The following is a 19901-nucleotide window of genomic DNA, read 5'->3' on the forward strand; positions in this document are numbered from 1 at the left end:
CTTGCTCATAATGGACAATGCTGGTGGCCACCCTCTCGATCTTTATTCCAAGGGAGTCCGGCTTTAGTTCCTCCCTCCCAACACCATCTCTCTCCTTCAGCCTATGGATTAGGGCATCATCTGTCCCCTCAAGGCACTCTACACTGGGAACTCCCTCCAGCACCTTGTTGATGCAATGGACCGTGACAGTGAATTTACGCTGAAAGATTACTGGCGTAAATTCACGATTGCCATGTGTCTGTCTGTCATTGACCGGTCGTTGAAGGACATGACTGCTGGAGTAAGTTGTGGCCAGATTGTGTCCATAATTATACAGGCTTTTCTCCTCTGGAAATCCAGCATTCGGCCATTAATAAGGCAATCCAGTTGGAAAATTAAGAGGTCTGCAATTTGTATGAACACATCAATTCATTTTTGTTCTACTTGCAGCTTTATCTATTTACAACCAGTCAATCAACATTTTAGCATATGTATAACATACCTCAACTAATGATCTGTTTGAGTGATATAACTTCTGTTTGCCCTTTACAAAAGAGGCTTCCTCTGAGTGAGTTCCAATTAAATGCTGGCCACATAAATAGCAAACTTCAAAAAGGAATACCTCTGACTGTTGTTGAAGACAGCTGCCTCTGGTAAAAAAGAAAAAAATTCAATATAGAAATATGATAAGCAATAAAATAAGCATACAAATATTTCAAATTATGGAACTTTAACAAAAGCAGAACATTAAACTGTTTCACAACAAACTCTTCATTTATATTAGACCACAATTGAGATCTGCCAAATCCTAGATACAGTGGACCCCTGTATTAGCGTTCTTGGCAATTGCTGACACCTGAATTTACGGATTTCTCAATGAACCACATCTACCCATTATTTGTATTTTTCTGAGAAATATCCACAAATTACTGTACGTATTACCATATCAATATCATGATTGGAATGATTTTATAATAACAAAAAGTTTTACTATACATCCACAGTAATTACACAGCTAAAAGTTCCATTCATACGGCAGCTTGAATTCAAAATTTTGTAGATAACACCACACTATTGTGTAGGTGGCCAGTTCTGCCCACTAGCGGGAAAATAGGAACAGCTATGAGCAGCAACATCACAATTTTTTAAAGTAAATTGTTTAACCAGCCCGAGAAGAGCCGTTATTAGGCTCAGAGGTCTGTATAAACTAATCCTTTATAATAATATTAACCCTTAAACGCCGAATGGACGTATTAAACGTAGAGTAAAAATGTCCCCCGTATGCCGAATGGACGTACCATAAGTCGACTCAAAAAAGTTTTTTAAAAAATTCGCGGAAAAATACTTACAGGCCTACCAGCCGAAAACTTTTGAATCACGTGCCTTGGGGGATGCTGGGAGTTCACGGATCAAGGCGTTGTTTTGTTTACAATCGTTACGCAGGCGCGCAAGCGCGAATTTCTTTCTTATCACACTAAAAAGTATCAGTGACACATCTCAAAAATTATTTCGTCACTTTGACATAATTTTTGCACTGTTTTAAATTATCCGTTACATGAAGTATTATATATGAAAATGTGAGCAATTTCATTTAAAATACAAAAAAAATACTCATGATTGTAGCTTTTATCAGTTTTGAAATATTTCCATATAAATAACGATAAGTGCCAAAATTTCAACCTTTGGTCAACTTTGACTCTACTGAAATGGTCGAAAAACGCAATTGTAAGCTAAAACGCTTATATTGTAGTAATATTCACTATTTACCTAATTTTGCAACAAATTGGAAGTCTCTAGCACAATATTTCGATTTATGGTGAATTTATGAAAAAACATTTTGCTTACGTCCCCGCGGTAACTCTTCCGAAAAAAATCATACATGCGATTGTGTAAGTGTTTGCACCATTTGTTTTAAAATTAGCCGTTACAGTTTTATATATTGGAAATGTGCGCAATTTCATGCACAACACAACTAAAAACAACCCATGGTTGTAGCTTTTATCAGTTTGAAATATTTTCATATAAAAAATTGATAAGTGACAAATTTCAACCTTCGGTCAATTTTGACTCTACCGAAATGGTTGATTGTCTACGATGTTCGATTTTGAAATTGCTACGAATGGTCCGATGCATGTTAGCTAAATCGCGTTAATATTCTAGTAATATTCAAGCATAAACTACTGCATTTTGTACCATTTTGGAACAAATTGGAAGTCTTTAGCACAATATTTCGATTTATGGTGAATTTATGAAAAAAATAACATTTTCCTTACGAAATCAGCGCGGTAACTCTTCCGAAAAAATCATACGTGCGATTGTGGTAATGTTTGCACCCTTTTAAATTAGCCGTTACATAAAGTTTTATATATGAAAATGTGCACAATTTCATGTAGAATACAACGAAAAATAATTGAAGGTTGTAGCTTTTCTCATTTTTGAAATATTTGCATATAAATCACGATAAATAGGAAAAAAACCATGTTCAGTAAACTTTAACTCTACCGAAATGGTCTAAAAACGCAATTGTAAGCTAAAACTCTTATATTTTAGTAATATTCAATCATTTACCTTCATTTTGGAACAAATTGGAAGTCTCTAGCACAATATTTCGATTTATGGTGAATTTATGAAAAAAACTTTCCTTCCCTCCGCGGATTCTCCGCCATAAATCTCCGAATTGCGTACATTGCATTCTCGGAAAATTTGCTTCCGTTTCATATTAGGCATTTCATAGAGTTTATATATGAAATGTGCGCAATTTTCATTTAGAATAAAAGGAAAATATTTGAAGGTTGTAGCTTTTCTAATTTCCGAAATAATTGCATATAAAAAAAAAAATTATTATTTCAAAAATTTCGACATTTGGTCATTTTTAACTCATTGGAAATGGTCGAAAACTGCAATTGTAAGCTAAAACTCTTACAGTATCGTAATATTCCATCATTTAACTTCATCTTGAAACAAATTCGAAGTCTCTATAACAATATTTAGATTTATGGTGAATTTAAAAAAAAAAATATTCGACATTTGGTCATTTTTAACTCGTCAGAAATGGTCGAAAACTGCAATTGTAAGCTAAAACTCTTACAGTATCGTAATATTCCATCATTTAACTTCATCTTGAAACAAATTCGAAGTCTCTATAACAATATTTAGATTTATGGTGAATTTAGAAAAAAAATATTTGTTTACGTCCGTGCATTACGAATTCATGCATCATTTTGTGATAATATTTTCTGTGTTGCTTTTATCATTTTACAATGTGTTATATACCAAAAAGATCGCAATTTAGTTTACATTACAACGGAAAAAAAAGTAACTTGTTACCTTTAACCGTTTTGCGCACAGCGTGATTTGAATACAATTATATAAGAAATTTCGTTTTTGCGCTATCATATATCGCATTATTTATATATGATAATGATAATTTTTATCATTTCTGATGGTTGCATACTAAACTTCAGGCAATGACAAAAAAAGGAGCCAAAAATAAACTCTTAATCTTGAAAACTAAGCGCGCTGTGATTTTTTGAAAAAATTATTTTTTCCGCTTCCGCGCTCACTCCAAACCGGCCCCAGCATTCGGGGGAGGTTTTGATTTTTACCGCTTCGGCGTTTAAGGGTTAAAGGGATTTTGACAAAGGAAAATCTATTTCTGGGGGAAAACCTGTGTCGCCCAGTGAAATGTTCCTATAGCACTCATTTCTAGGTATAAATAAATGCTAAATATACCAGAGAAAAAGCCATATGGAATGCCAGAGTTACTACCTCTGGCTTGCTCACCCTCAAAGGGAGTCGGTATAGCATCAGGGGCGAGTGGAAGCCACTATCACAGATACTTCACCAAATAGATCTCTCCTCTCTCAAAATCCCCCTCTGCAGAGGTGCCGTTACAACGGCTACCTTCCGCTCGCTACTACTACTACTGCCTCTGCCAAGAATGCCATTCCTGAAATATGCACCCAAGCTTGGGCCAGCTAAAGGGTGGGGAAATGAAAAAGAGAGGGATGGGTTACTGGGCGACACAGGTCTTCCCCCAGAAATAGATTTTTCCTTCGTCAAAATCCCTTTTTTAGAACTCTGTTCGAAAAAGACCTAGCTGCTAGTACCATTACTACGACTAAATCTGCCTTGAGGAAGATATTTCAGTTTGGCTTTAATATTGATTTAACAGATTCATATTTCTCGTCTATCCCTAGAGCATGTGCTCGTCTGAGACCGGTAGACCGTCCTCACACGGTCTCCTGGTTTTTAAATGACGTACTCAGGTTAGCTTCAGATACTGATAATGAATCATGCTCATATATAACCCTTCTCAGGAAAACATTATTTTTAATGAGTCTGGCCTCAGGTGCCAGAATATCTGAACTGTCGGCTCTCTCTAGAGAACCAAATCATATTGATGTCCTCCCATCAGGAGAAGTTCTGCTCTCTCCAGATCAGAAATTTTTAGCAAAGAATGAAGACCCACAGAACAGATGGTCTCCGTAGAAGATTGTTCTTCTTCCACAGGACCCATCATTATGTCCTATTATTACATTAAAATCTTATCTGGGCAAAACTTCTAAAAAGTCTTCAGGTCCTCTTTTTATTAGAGAGAATGGTGGAACCATTTCCTTGAAGGCCATCAGACAACAAATTCTTTATTTCATTAAACAAGCCAATCCGGATTCAGTTCCTCATGTCTATGATATCCGAGCAGTGGCTACCTCAGTTAATTATTTTCATCATATGAACTTCGATGATCTTAAAAAATATATGGGTTGGAAATCTCCGACAGTATTTAAACGCCACTATCTGAAGTCTCTAGAGGCCCTTAAATATTATTATTATTGTTTGTGCTATTAATTGCCTTTAGGTACTCCCTCTCACCTACCTGCCTCGCTTGTAATCCCTGCCTTTTTGCCTTTTGTTCCGGACTGGATTGCTTATCAACCCACTCCTGTACTTGTACATAGTTCATTAATTTGTTTGTTTTTTATGTTCATTACCTGTTGTATTTTCCTGGTGATGGTATGGATTTGGTCATATTAGATGTTATTTACCAATTGTATTTTGCTATCCTTACTTGGATTATTAAAAAATATTATAAAAAAAAAAAAAATTTATTTTACTTTCATATAAAGTTTTTTTTTGTTTACATTCTATTTCCAAGCTTGTATGGCCAATTCTCTGTTACTATTTTTCACTGGGCGACACAGGTCAAAGAGCCCAGAAAAGGATTTTGACAAAGGAAAAATCTATTTCTGGGGGAAGACCTGTGTCGCCCAGTGAACCCATCCCTCTCTTTTTCATTTCCCCACCCTTTAGCTGGTCCAAGCTTGGGTGCGTATTTCAGGAATGGCGTTCTTGGCAGAGGCAGTAGTAGCGAGCGGAAGGTAACCGTTGTAACGGCACCTCTGCAGAGGGGGTTTTTGAGAGAGGAGAGATCTATTTGGTGAAGTATCTGTGATAGTGGCTTCCACTCGCCCCTGATGCTATACCGACTCCCTTTGAGGGTGAGCAAGCCAGAGGTAGTAACTCTGGCATTCCATATGGCTTTTTCTCTGGTATATTTAGCATTTATTTATACCTAGAAATGAGTGCTATAGGAACATTTCACTGGGCGACACTGGTTAAGGGTGGGAAATTTAATTAGAAGGGATGGGTTCACCGGGCGACACAGGTCTTCCCCCAGAAATAGATTTTTCCTTCGTCAAAATCCCTTTTCTGTGTTCGCCGGTGAAAAAGTATCAGAGAATTCCCGTCCAAGCTTACCTGATACTAAACCAGAGTATAAAGAAGGAGTTAATGAAACCTAAGGTTCATTTAAAAATTAAATTTGCTTAATTGATAATTCCACTAGGAATATTCCACTAAAACTCTACTGACTTAGAACTAGTACCAATATGACAATATAATAGACTCCAAGAATGGTATCAGAGCAAAAACTAGGGCATTTACAGATAGGTCCATAAAACAATTATGGCCTCAAACATTATGTATGCATGATCCAGTGGCCAGATGACGACTAAACCCTCTCGACCCGGAGGAGAGAGGTTCAGTGGGGAATACGAGCGAGGAAGGCAGGAAGGAGAGAGTATTTAAGGAAAAAGGTGACAGTCTAAGGAAAGGATTTGACCAGGTTCATCAATCAGGGGAGAATATGCTCCCTGCAGCAACTGCTGGGAATTTAAGGGCCTCTAGATTCTTGAGATAGTGGCACTTAAAGCTGCTGAAGGTTTCCAACCCGCGTATTTCTTCAGGTCTTCTAAATTCATATTGTGAAAGAAATTAATAGAGGTAGCCACTGCTCGGATGTCATGGACATGTGGAACTGAATCCGGGTTGGCCTGCTTAATAAAGTATAGTATTTGTTGTCTAATACCTCTAAGAGAAATCGTACCGCCTTTCTCTTTAATGCAAAGGGGGGCCTGAAGATTTTCCGGAAGTTCTGGCTAAGAAGGATTTACGGGTAGCGACAAGGCACAATGATGTGTACTGTGCCAAGGGTTTGATTTTCCATGGAGTCCACCTGTTTTGTGGGTCCTCATTCTTAGCTAAGAACCTCCGGTCTGGGGATAGTAATACTACCCCCCACAGGAGGATTTCTATATGGTCTGGATTCCTAGAGAGAGCCAAAAGCTCAGATATTCTGGCACCTGAGGCCATGGCCATCAGGAATAAAGTTTTCCTAAACAGGTTATATAAGAGCATGACTCATATTAGTGTCTGAGGCTAACTTAAGTACGTCATTCAAAAAACCAAGAGACCGTATGAGGGCCGTCTATTGGTCTCAGTGGGCACAAGCCTGGAATTGAAGGTGAAGTCTGAACTGAGACAAGTTCATATTAAAGCCATCTGGAAAATCTTCCTTAGTGGGGCTGGACTTGATTGTTGTAATGGGTAATTAGTCATGCCAGGAGGGGCCTTTCTCAAATAGAGTTCTAAAGAACGAGATTGCCAGATTCGTAGTCATTTCATGAGCAGCTGAGTCTTTTAGAAGTTTGGCCAATTTCTTTACTGCTGAATCATATTGTCTGAGCGTTGGCTCTCTTTTATCTGATTCTATGAATAAGATATTTAGTGAATTAATACTAGCGTCCTTTTGAGCTGAAAACTTCATGAAGTCCATAAAGTTAGGGCATTCAGAATTCTCGAGGAAGCTAACACGTCTGAGTTTGTACTGTCTGTGTCAGCTCTGGATGAGGGATCCGTCTGGGCCGGAGCTTCAATTCTAGAAGAAGCGGAAACCAGTTGCTCTTTGGCTAGTTGGGTGCCACTAGTGCTACTTGTCCTGTGAAAGATCTTAGCTAGTGCAGGACCTTCATCAGAAGATTCACCGGTGGAAATAGGTAAATCTTCTGCCAATTGTTCCAATTTATGGACATTGCATCTGTGGCGTAAGTTAGAGGGTCCAGGTTGGTTACTACGTAACATGGTAGTTTGTGGTCGGATTCTATGGCGAATAGGTCTACTTGAAGGTCCAGGATTTGATTGCAAATCCACCGGAATGACTTCCTGTCCAGGGGCCACTCCGATCCCAACAGAGTTGTCCTGGAAAACGTGTCTGCGATAACATTCTTTACTCCTGCCAGGTGAGTTGTTGACAGGTGCCCATGATTTTTCGTCGCCAATGAGAATATCGCAATTAATACATAATTTAGTTTGCTTGACCTGGAGCCTCCTCTATTTATGCAGTGTACCACCACTAGGCTGGCCAAGGCTACTCTCACCTGATTGTTCCTGGCCAGAGCCAGTCGTTTTCTAGGTTCCGACGTTTCGTCCATGGATGAAGCCGCTCCCTGAGATTGATATTGGCTCTTTCTCTCCAGACTCGATTGATGTCCTTAAATCTGGCTTTTAATAGGACGTTTGTTACTGACGCAAACTGCAGCGAACCTAGGATTCTCTCTTGGGTACGCCGAGACATCTTCTTGTTCTTGAGGAACTGTTTCATAGCCGCTGCTATCTCCTTGGCCTTCTTGGGTGGAAGAGATAGCTTGTGTCTCATTAGGTCCCATTGGTAATCCCCAGCCATTTGGAAGCGGTGGAAGCCGGTAACAAGAAACCGAGGATTTTTCCCATTATCCACAGTTTTAATCTGGGAACGCCCAGAAATTTCAAGAATTTTATCACTCTGGTCTGTTGATTTGGCGACAGTCCTTTCGGACGCTTGGCTGCCAAAATGAGCCAGTCATCTAGGTAGGCTACTAACATAACCTTTTGAGTTCTTAGTTCTTGAACTATTGTCTCTCCTAGTTTTGTGAATATCCTGGGCGCGATGTTGAGCCCGAAAGGCATGACTCCGAATGAGTAAGCCTTGTTTCCTAGCCTGAAGCCTAGGTACAGAGAAAAGTTCCTTGCTATTGGAACATGATAATAAGCGTCTGTAAGATCTATAGAGGTGGTGACGGCCCCACGGGGAAGTAAAGTCCGTACCTGCAAAACTGTCAACATGCGGAACTTGTTGCAATGAATGTATGAGTTGAGACGGGACAAGTCCAGAATCACTCTTCTTTTGTCAGAGTCCTTCTTTGGGACAATGAGCAGACGTCCTTGAAACTTTAGTCGTTTCACTCTTTTTATGGCCTTCTGTAGGAGATCTTTGGTGGATAGGTTCTATAAAGAGTCTGCCAGTTGGTATCTGATAAAATTTTTATTGGTTGGGGATGGGCCCTTTCTCCCATTTCCACCGCAGACCTTTTGAGACTATACTGTGGGCCCATGGACTGAAGGTCCAATGGTCCCGGAAGAGATAATCTCCCTCCTACCTGCGGGCTCTCACTGACTGGCTGCAGGTCTGTTACCTCTATCTCCTTGGAAGCCTCTACCCCTTGGTCCACCTCGTAGCCGGGAGCCACCTCTAGGCCCGTAAGGGTTACTTCTCTCATTCTGTGTAGCTGCGAAATAGAGTCCCCCTCCCCCTCTTCATAGGCGGGGTTCCCCCAACCGGGAGGTAGGGGACCGTCATTATATGTGGGCTGGCGGAGTTTGTTGTAAACAAACTGTTGCTACGGATGAACCTTAGATGTCGAAGGCTTACCGACTTTTTAGAAAGCGAGACCACTTGTACGACCGTTAGAGGGCGGGAGGACTGGTAAGGACTGAATCTGCTTGGCCTCTTCTTGGGTCTGGTTTGTTGTCTGGGGGTCTCAAATTTCCGTTTGAAGGGGAGTCACCAATGGACCCGAGGGCTCTGGTTGGCTCCGGCTCCTTCGAGAGAGACGTTGTTAACCTCGTCTTCCGGGAACAGGTTTTCTCCCCATATTGAGGATTTTATCAGCCTATTAGGTTCGTGCCTTATCGAGGCACCCGCCAGGCCATATTTCTTACAAGCTCGTCTTGCCATCGCAAAGTCGTAGAGATCCGACTGGAAAGTCTGTATTAGACCTTTCGTCAGGACCCGGAACACCTGTTCGTCAAGGTAAGTGGAGACTACCAACTTCGCCGTAGTAACGGAGCTGATAGATCTTTCTAGACTTGATCTTGTTTCAAATTCCGCCTTGATTAAATGGGCCGGAACTTTTAGGCAGCTTCTCGGAAAATAGAGTGGAAGCGCAGTCCGGGTCAAGTTTATCTGCTGTAAACGAGGCCGGAGCGTTGTTCCAAAACTCCCCATCTGCGGGGAAGAGAAGAGAGGTAGCCTCTGTCTCCTTTAGTACTGGTAGGGGTTTGTCTTCTGCTGCCGCTTGTAAGGTTAGTTCCGCTACCTTGTCTGTACAGGGCGACAGAACGTTGGCTGGGGTCACAAACATGGTGTAGGTACCCTTGTGTGGTGTCAACTCAGTGTTGACGCAATCCCAGCCGGAGAGGGTACGAACCCAAATAACTTGGGCTTGGTCCCTAGGGAAGATCCCTGTCTCCTTCGGGACCTTGCCTATTCTGACTAACTCGTGTTCTGCTAGTCTGACAAATCCAGGAAAAGAAATTTGCAGACCCTTCGGGAAGAGCTCAACGTCCTCCAACAGACGGGTTCCACACCCATCAGAGAATGGGGCATGTAAAGCTAACCGCCACGGGTTATTCTTGTCAAATGGCAGTAGTTTTGACACATCCGGTATTGACAAGGCCAGCGCCGGGGATCCGGAGTGGAGAAATCCGGTCAGCATATCGTTCAGGGACCTGATCCTTTCAGCTAGAGATGTTATTGCCTGGCCTAAGGTGTCAGAGCCCGAGGCGAGTCGTAACGACTCAAACCTCTCATCAACCGCTTCCCTATGTTGAAGGTTAGCGAGGGTCTCATGGTCGAATCCAAACTCCGTCGCCTTGGATCTGGCGGACTTGGCTCTCGACCCCTTAGGGGGGGAGAGAATCCTTGGCAGCAGGCGACTTAGCAAACTAAGTCGACGGCCGAAGGGCCGGAGATGACTCAGTCGCCGCTGATGGAGCTGGTTTGGATCCCTTCAAAAAGGAATTTCACCAAAGCTTAGCCTACTCAAAGTCTCATCTCATTGTCATAAGTAATGCCGGCGGAACGGGCTGAAGCGGCGGATCAGGGGAAGATAATTCCTCTATCTGAACCTGCCCGCCTCTATTGGGGGGAGCGTAGCTCCTAGCCCGAACCCGTAGCCGGGGTGGACAACTGGGGAGAGAGACCACCAAGCGGCGGAGCTGTGTAAATGCACCATCCGGAGCGATGTCCACCGGCTGGTGTGGTACTGCTATAAGGCCGGCAGAGCTATGCACTGGGATTATGTATAATACCAGTAAACCCACCACTCCCACTACTCTCTTCCCCCTTTTAGTGAAAACTCGAGCGGTCGTTCATCGATAAGACTACTAGCACCGCGAGTTATAGCGATTCCACGGTGGGGGGGAGGGTGGTATGTGGGGTGATCGGTTGATCGTCTGGCCACCAACCCGATCAGAGATGGTCACCTATTGAAAGCTGTGAAGCCTACTACAGCAGGGGTAGTAGGCCGACTGGGCCTATGGCCCATCGTGATTGGTACAGCGACCGATCGATGATCGCTCTGAACTGGGAGGACGTGGTCTACTTTGTACTAAAGGAGGCTAGGCCAAGACGATACACAAACCAGACCATTTAATGTACCGCAGTACAATAGTCAATACAGTGGACCCCCTGTATTCGCGTTCTCCAGATTCGCGGACTCACACATTCGCGGATTTCTCTGGGGAACGTTTCCCCGCATTATTCGCAGAAAATTCGCGCATTCGCGTATTTTTCTATGATAAATCACAAAATTTCCTGTTTTTTTTTTGATGAATTCATCATAAAATGCACTTTTTGTGATAAAAACTATTAAAAAAACCAAGTATGAAAATTTTTAGTGGGTTTTTCTTGAGTTATAACTAACAAAATAGGCTGTTTTTAGCATTTTCATAGGGGTTCCAAACATTCGCGGGTTCTAACTATTCATGGGGGGTCTGGTACGCATCCCCCGCGAATACGGGGGGACCACTGTATATAAGAATAATATATACAATTAATAATGAGGCATCATGGAAGAGTTTTAAAGGAATTTAAGGCAAAAGGATAATACCCAGTATGGATCTAGCTTAACCTTCCGGGATCATTACAGAACCGGGCAGGTAGGCGAAATCTCCTCCAAGACATCATGATGTGGACAGTCGCCCTCGACCAAACCTACTAAATTCAAATTTTTTGATCTAGACCGGTAGGGAGGATAGGTCCAACAATGTGATAAGAGAGAGACTCTCTATCCTTGACATCCTCCCCTCTAGCACCGTAGCGCCGACAGGGGGAGAGGCATAAAGGGTACAGGGGTAGGGACACTTAGCCTACCTTCCAAGCCTAACCTAGGCTTGGTCAGTTAAGCCAGGGAAGGAAGCAACTCTACCAACCTCTCAGTGATATGAAATCAAATTGCATAATTTAACCTTTATTTGGTTCGTATTGAACAATAACTCATTCATATCTCACACTGGGATAGAGAGAGAGGGGACTCTCTCCTCTCCCGTGATAAATGTGATAGGCTACTAGTAGCCTAACAATTTTACATGTACACTATGCTAAAATTACGCAGAGATAGGCACGAACACGCTTGAGCGCGTTAGGCCTTCCTCCGAACCAATCCTAACTTGGTCGGCTAAAATTAAGCACGTAATATGAAATACATCACTGATAATTGTATTCAAAAAATCATAAATGTGTATAAACAATATAATATAAAATAAACAATATAATATGCAATACAATAATGAGGTATCAAGGAAGAGTTGCAAGAGGTAACATAAGGTGTAGGAAAAAAATACCCAGCATAAGTCTAGCCTAAACTCTCCGAGGATCACTATGGATCCGGTCAGGTAGGCCAGATAAACCTCCAAGGACATCCTGGTGTGGACGGTGGGCACTCAACCAAACCTTACATACTTGAAATTTTTTCGATCTGGTTAGGTAGGGAGGATAGGTCCAACGATATGACAGAGATACTCTCTATTCTCCTTATATTCTCCCCATTAGCACCGTAGCACGGACGGGGGGAGAGGTAAGGGCATAGGGGTAGGGGACACCTAGCCTACCTTCCAAGCCTAATCTAGGCCTGGGGGGGGACTCATCCAACCTCTTAGTGAAATGAAAATCATCAACGTGCATAAATCAAGACTTATCTAAGATCGTGTTAACACCAATCATGCATAATCTTATTACGAGAGAGAGAGAAAGAGAGGGACAGGGCTCCCTTCTCTCCCTCAACAATTATGATAGGCTACAAATAGCCTAATCATTACCCTTGTACATCACAATAAAAATTATGTAGGGACAGGCGCAAACCCGCCACTGGGGGGGGAGGTTTATGTTAAAATATAAGTTAAACAGCTATTCTTTATACCCCAGCGAAAGTCACGAGCGAGTTAGGCCTACTCCCTATCTTACTTCGGACAAAAGTAAGTATGTAATACATAACATGTCACTGATGATTATAATTCAACCTCCATATTATATAATAAGAAAACTTAGTGGTAGATTAGTGTGTGAAATTCATTCACGTTCTGATGACGCTCTCAAAATGGGGGTCCAGCCGACGGCGCCCACCATACTTTTTCTGAGGGGCTGAAGGCGACTATGGAAAACCTCTCAACCATATAAGTCACAAAAACGTAAATTGGAGTACTCAACTTAAGTGTAGAGGGAAGTTCTCCAGTCGACATCACGAAGAGAGCTTAAATCCTGGGAGCTGCGACAAACGCGTATATCGCACACAATCGCTAATACAGGAATGCTAGATGACGCGCGAGTCGGGTAGTAGTAGTAGTAGTAGCGGGAGCGAGGAGGGAGGAGTGGATATTGCAACGGCTCTCTCTAAGAGAAGGATTTTGGAAAGGAATCCTCTAATTGGCAGAAGGCCTGTGAGTAGTGGCTTCCACTTCGCCCCTTTACTTATACCGACACCCTTCGGGTGCTCGCGCTGAGGGTAGTAACTTCAGCATACCATGCTAGTTTTTTCTCTGGTATATTTAGGTTATATTTATACCTGAAAAATGAGCTACAGGGATTTTTCACCGGCGAACACAGGTCGAACCCAGAAAATGAAATTGTCAGATTCGAAGTCATCGTCTGAACATCTGATTCTTTTAGAAAGATGGCTAACTTCCTCACTGCCGAATCATACTGCCGGAGTGTCGATTCTCTTTTGTCTGACTCCACGAACAGAGTGTTTAGCGGGTCAATATTAGCATCCTTTTGTGCCGCAAACTTCATGAAGTCCATAAAGTTAGGGCATTCAGAATTCGTGAGGAAGCTGACACAGTCCGAGTTTGTACCACCTAAGTCAGCTTTGGGTTGGGAATCCGTCTGGGACGGAGTTTCAACTCTATTAGAAGAGGAAACCAATTGCTCTTCGGCCAGTTGGGTGCTACCAGTGCTATCTGTCCTTTGAAAGATCTGAGTTTGTGTAGAACTTTCATCAAGAGGTTTACTGGCGGAAATAGGTAAATCTTCTGCCAATTGTTCCAGTCTATGGACATCGCATGTGGCGTAAGCCAGAGGATCCAAATTGGGAGCCACGTAACATGGAAGTTTGGGTTGGAACTCTGTGGCGAACAAAAGGTCTACCTGAAGGCCCGGAATTCGTAGGCAAATCCCATTGAATGACTTTGCGTCCAAGGACCACTCCGACTCCAGCGGAGTTGTTCTGGACAGTGAGTCCGCAATGACATTTCGTACTCCTGCCAGGTGAGTGGCTGACAGGTGCCAATGATGTTTTCATTGCCAACGAAAAGATTGCTATCATCACCTGATTTATGTGGCTCGAATTGGAGCCTCCTCTGTTTATGCAATAAACTATCACTGCACTGTTCAAGACTAGCCGATATGAATATTCCTGGCCGGACGGTAGCTAGTTCGTTTCAGGGTCAGGAAAATGGCCATTGCTTCTAGTACGTTGATATGGAAATGGCGGAATGCTGTCGACCATGTTCCTTGAACCTTCTTGTACTGAGAATAGCTCCCCCATCCGCTCAGAGAGGCGTCCGTGTGGACTACTAGAGACGGCGGGGGAAATTGTAGCAGCACTGACTTGGAAAGACTCTTGACTCTCATCCATGGATGAAGTCTTTTCCATAGTATCAGTGGAATCAAGGAGATTTTGTCTCTGAGCCTGCTGTTGGCTCTTTTCCGCCATACCCGATTGATGTCCGTCAGTCTGGCTTTCAACAGAACATCTGTTATCGAAGCAAACTGAAGTGAACCTAAGACTTTCTTGGGTACGACGAGAAGCCCGTCTGTTCCTGAGGAATTGTCTTGTAGCTTTCGCTATCTCTCTGCACTTGTTCGGCGGAAGAGATAGTTTGTGTGCGGTCAGGTCCCATTGAATTCCCAACCATTGAAAGCAAGACGCCGGAATGAGACGGGACTTTCTTATTTATCTGGAATCCCAGATACTCTAGAAATTTTATCACTTTGGCTGTTGCCCTGCGACATTCCTTGCCGTTGGTTGCCCAAATGAGCCAGTCATCTAGGTAAGCTACTAGCATCACCCCTGAGCTGTTAGTTCCTGCACTACTGTTATCACCTAGCTTGGTGAATATTCTTCTGGGCGGCTATTATTGAGCCCAAATGGCATGACCTCTGAATGAGTAAGCTTGTTTTCCTAGTTTGAAGCTAGGTAGGGAAAGAAGTTTCTTGCTATCTGGGACGTGATAGTAAGCGTCTGTAAGATTGATAGAGGTGGTGACGACCATACGGGGAAGTAATGTCCGCACCTGCGAGACGGTTAGCATGCGGAACTTGTCGCATTGAATGTATGAGTTGAGATGGGACAAGTCCAGAATCACTCTTCGTTTATCCGAGTCCTTCTTCGGTACACTGAACAAACGTCCTTGAAATTTCAGGTGACTGACTTTCTTTATTGCCTTCTTTTGAAGAAAGGTCTTTGGCATAGTCTAAGAAGATCTGTCGTTGGAATTTTGATTTAATATACTGTGGGCCACGTACTGAAGGTCCAATGGTCCCGGAAGAGGGTACAGTCTCCCGCCTACCTGGAGAGGCTCATTGACTGGATGAGGTCTTACTTCCTCTGGCTCCTCTGAAACCTCTGCCTCTGGAGAGAGCTCTGGAACCAGCTCTGTGCCGTAAGCTCCTCTTGCTCTTGCTGACCCCTTGCGTGCCTGTTATAGCCTTGAAATGCCCCTTGTGCTTCAAAACGAAGCTTGAAGGCCAGGGACGTCACAAAAGTAGCCAAACTTGAGGACTGTTGAGTTGGCTGACTCTGTAGCAGTACAAATTGTTGTTGAGGTCGTGCCTTAGAGGTTGAAGGTTGACCAAGCTGGGAGACGGGAACTGTTTGCACCACCATCTGCATCTGAGAGGTCTGGAAGGGCTGATACTTCCTGGCCCTCTCATACCCTTGGCTTGCGGTCGGAGGTCTCAAACTTCCTTCCGGAAGGAAGGAAAGGCCCCAGCGGACACGAAGGTTCTGGTTAGCCCTAGCCGCCGCACTGATGACGCTGTTAACCACGTCATCAGGAAAGAGGTTGGGTCCCCAGAACGATGCCTTAATAAGCTTATTAGGCTCATGTCTGATGGAAGCATTGGCAAAGACATGCTTCCTGCAGTTCCGCCTAGCAACCACAACGTCATACAGGTCACACTGGAAAGTCTGCAGCAGCGACTTTGTTAGGACCCGGAATAGAGGTTCCTCAGCGTAGACAGAGGCCGTCAACTCTGAAGTAGTAACCGAGTTGATCGACCTACTCAGTCTACACTTTGCCTCAAACTCTGCCTTTACCATGGCATCCGGAATTCTGGGTAACCGCTCAATAAACTGTGCGGAAGCACACTCTGGATCGAGTTTGCCCACTGTGAACGTTTCCGGAGCGCCCACCCAGCACTCCAAATCTCGGGGAAAGAGCAGAGAGGTAGGCTCTGTCTCTCGAAGCTGAGGCATTGGCTTCTCCTCCATTCCGGCCTGCAGAGTTAACTCCGCGATCTTAGATGTGCAAGGGGTCGGGATGTTATCCCCCACCACGAACATGGTGTAGCAACCTTTGTGTGGCGTCAACTTGGTGTTGACGCAATCCCATTCTGAAAGGGTGCGGACCCATGCCAACTGTGCCTGATCCCTAGGATAGATCACAGTCTCCTTTGGGACCCTGTCTACCCTGACAAACGCTTCTTCGGCTAACCGAGCATAGCCTGGGAATGGAAATTGGAGGTCCGCTGGGAAGAACTCGTAATCTTCCACGGGACGGGTTCCGCAGCCTTCAATTGTCAGCATGCCATCCGAAAAGGGAGCATGCAGTGCCAACCGCCATGGGTTGTTGTCCTCGAATGGTGGGAGCTTAGATGCATCCGGCACAATAAAGGACTGCTGTGTGCCTCCGGACTGGATAAGTCTGGCCAGCAAGCTCTCCTGAGTCTGTAGTCTCTGAGCCAGAGACAGGATGGACTGCCCCGATGTCTCTAAACCCGAGGCGAGCTGAGAGGACATCGATTGGAATCTTGAGTCCACAATACTGCCCATCTTCTCCATGAGAAGATTAGCGAAGGCATCAGGGTCGAAGCTGGACTCCGTCGGTCTGGCTTTAGAACCCTTAGCTCTCGACCCCTTAGGCGGGGGAGTAGCTTTTGCTGAGGAAGCCAAAGGCTTGGGGGCCAATGACGACCTGGCGGAGCCCGCCAGAAAAGGCTTAGCTGGTCTGGCAGCCTTCGGCAGGGACTTCTTTTTCAGGGTTTTCACAGAACCAGACCTATCCCCAAGGATCATGGACTTCGAGAAGCCCTAAAAGGAAGAGGAAGAAGAAGGAGTTGGGCTAAAAGCAAGTGTTTTAGATCTAAAGCCACCTTCCTCACTTACCTCCCTACCTTCTTCCTGTGAGTCGATGGTACTGAGGTGAGGATGGTACCTACTGACTCATTAGTCACGTTACCCACCAAAGCGTAACACACTTCGCAGCCGTCTGGATGCCAGACTAAGAGGTCGTCAACCTGCACTGCACAGCTGGCATGAGATCGGCAGACCTCATGCCCACACGGTTGCTGGAGAACGGCTGCGTACCCCAACTCTAGACAGCGTACCATCTGTAAGTTGGAATCGATACATGAGTATCGTTCAAAATAGTTCCGCCGAAGTTAATTCTGGTGATATGTGTACACTTAGACTAGTTCTACTAAAACCAGCTAAAAGTAAACATCAACTATTAAATAAAATTTTACTTAACATTAAAGTTCTGAATGTCTCCGCCTGCTCCGGAATCCATAATCTCGTTATCACAATAGCTATGACCGGCGGAGTTGGCCTGATACGAGCAGAACAGGGAAACAAGGTAAAACCTAAGCCTGAGTCTGATCGCACCGGAGTAGAGTAGCAATTCCAAGTCAATTGGAAATGCATTCTCTAAGCCTAGTTCTGCCCCCATCGGAGTGGGGAAGCAGCGATAACACCAGAGAAATATGGAAAACAGAGCATAACATCCTGGCGAATGTGATGGTAGACCACACCTCGCCGGAATAAACACAGGCCCGGAGACATACCAACAGGTACTACATAATAAAATTTTTCTTAACATTAAAGCTCTGAATGTCTCCGCCTGCTCCGGAATCCATAATCTCGTTATCGCAATAGCTATAACTGGCAAAGTTGGCCTGATACGAGCAGAACATGGAAACAAGGTAAAACCTAAGCCTGAGTCTGATCGCACCGGAGTAGAGTAGCAATTCCAAGTCAATTGGAAATGCATTCTCTAAGCCTAGTTTGCCCCCACTGGAGTGGGGAAGCAGCGATAACACCAGAGAAATACGGAAAACAGAGCGGCGGGAACAGCGGTACTAAGAACTCCGGCGTATAACATCCTGGCGAATGTGATGATAGACCACACCTCGCCGGAATAAACACAGGCCCGGAGACATACCAACAGAGACTACATAATCTTCTAATCCTTAACCTCCTCCGACTAATCCCCCCGGAACAGTGCTCGACGCTCCAGCTGCTGTTCACCGGTAGGATTACTTGGTCAGCGAGCTAATGAAGCACCGCCGGAGGAGAAAGGTAAACTAGTAATCACCTGGCAACAGCAACCAGTCAGGTGATTACCACCCTCCGAGAAGCCATGAAATAGCCTACTACTAAAGGGGCAGAAGACGGCAGGCCAACTGACACCCTAAAGGAGGTAACGGCCAAGGCTATACTTTACAAAATTTATTGATAAGGAATTATTGGAAGTACCGACGAATAAAGGCAAGCCCATCTACGAGCCTAGCCTAACCCTCCAAAATTGGATACCCCAATCTGGTCAGGTAGCCTAGGATTGGCGCCTACTAGTTTGTCACAAAAGAGGACACTCTAGAGCCTAACCTAGCCTTCCAAAATCGAATATATCGACCTGGTCAGGTAAGATAAGCCTTGCACCTACATTACGTAACAAGAGAGGAACTCTCTAGTAATGGATCACCCTCCAAAACTAATATGTCAGTCTGGTCAGGTTAGCCAGGACTAGTACCAACTATGGGTAGCGAGAAGTACTCTCAACCGCCTAGCCTACCTTCCAAAAGCTAGCCTAGATCTGGTCGGGTAGGCTAGGGTAGGTAGATATTCGTGTAGGACTTCCAAACCTCATCAAAATACAATTAGCAATATAATATTATAATATAATAAAATGATATTGTTATTTTACAATAAAGTTTTGTACATACTCTTACCTGGCAGACATATACTTAGCTTACGTCTCTGACGTCACGACAGAATTCAAAACTCGCGGCTAACGCAACAGGTAGGTCAGGTGATCTACCTTACCCGCCGCTGTGGGAAGCGGGTGTAAGAACCAACATACCTTTCTTGCCAGATTTTTCTCTCTTATACCTGTCTCCTGAGGGGAGGCTGGGCGGGCCATCAATCGTATATGTCTGCCAGGTAAGTATGTACAAAACTTTATTGTAATAAATAACAATATCATTTTTGTACAAATGAATTTCCTGTCAGACATATACTTAGCTGATTGACACCCTTGGAGGAGGGTACAAGACAGAAAAATACAAAGAAAAGGTAAACAACACGTTGTAGGATAAAAATAATAACCTTGGTTCTTACCTGTTTAGGCTGAAGACTTCATAGATACTATAGTCTGCATAGCCATAAGAGCTACAGCGAGGGCGTGACCTACAGCTGAAAAGACTCTTTGGGTCTACTAACGGGACTTGATATCCGCTTACTTAGTAGAATCCAAGTCGGATCATGTCAATGGGGTTCGCCCTCTTCTATGACAGAACCTGTCCACTACCAACGCAGGGAGCTTCAAACCAAATCCGATCACCTAACCAAACTACAGTTATTAGTATTACGAAACGAAAAAAGATGCCTACCTGCATCATTTTTCATACAACCATATGAACTCAATTAACAAAAAACAAGGGAAAAAACTACTAAGGATTATGTTCCAGCTCCCTGCCCCAGCACCGAATCCGCCGATACGTACGGGCCTAACGCGAAGCACTCGTCATACGTAATACTGACGTCTTTTAGGTA

The 19901-nt window shown here is 43.9% G+C and overlaps 1 protein-coding gene across 1 annotated transcript in view; it reads right to left on the bottom strand.

Annotated features, from left to right (window-relative positions):
• LOC135207394 (gastrula zinc finger protein XlCGF26.1-like) overlaps nucleotides 1–19901 on the bottom strand; it is a 198513-nt gene that overhangs the window by 104487 nt on the left and 74125 nt on the right. Inside the window, exon 3 of the mRNA XM_064239124.1 lies at nucleotides 482–629. Coding sequence (XP_064095194.1) covers nucleotides 482–629 — 148 coding nt within the window. The remainder of the gene's footprint in view (nucleotides 1–481; nucleotides 630–19901) is intronic.

The sequence above is a fragment of the Macrobrachium nipponense genome, chromosome 32 (genome assembly GCF_015104395.2).
Source record: "Macrobrachium nipponense isolate FS-2020 chromosome 32, ASM1510439v2, whole genome shotgun sequence".
In the NCBI taxonomy this organism is placed as follows: domain Eukaryota; kingdom Metazoa; phylum Arthropoda; class Malacostraca; order Decapoda; family Palaemonidae; genus Macrobrachium; species Macrobrachium nipponense.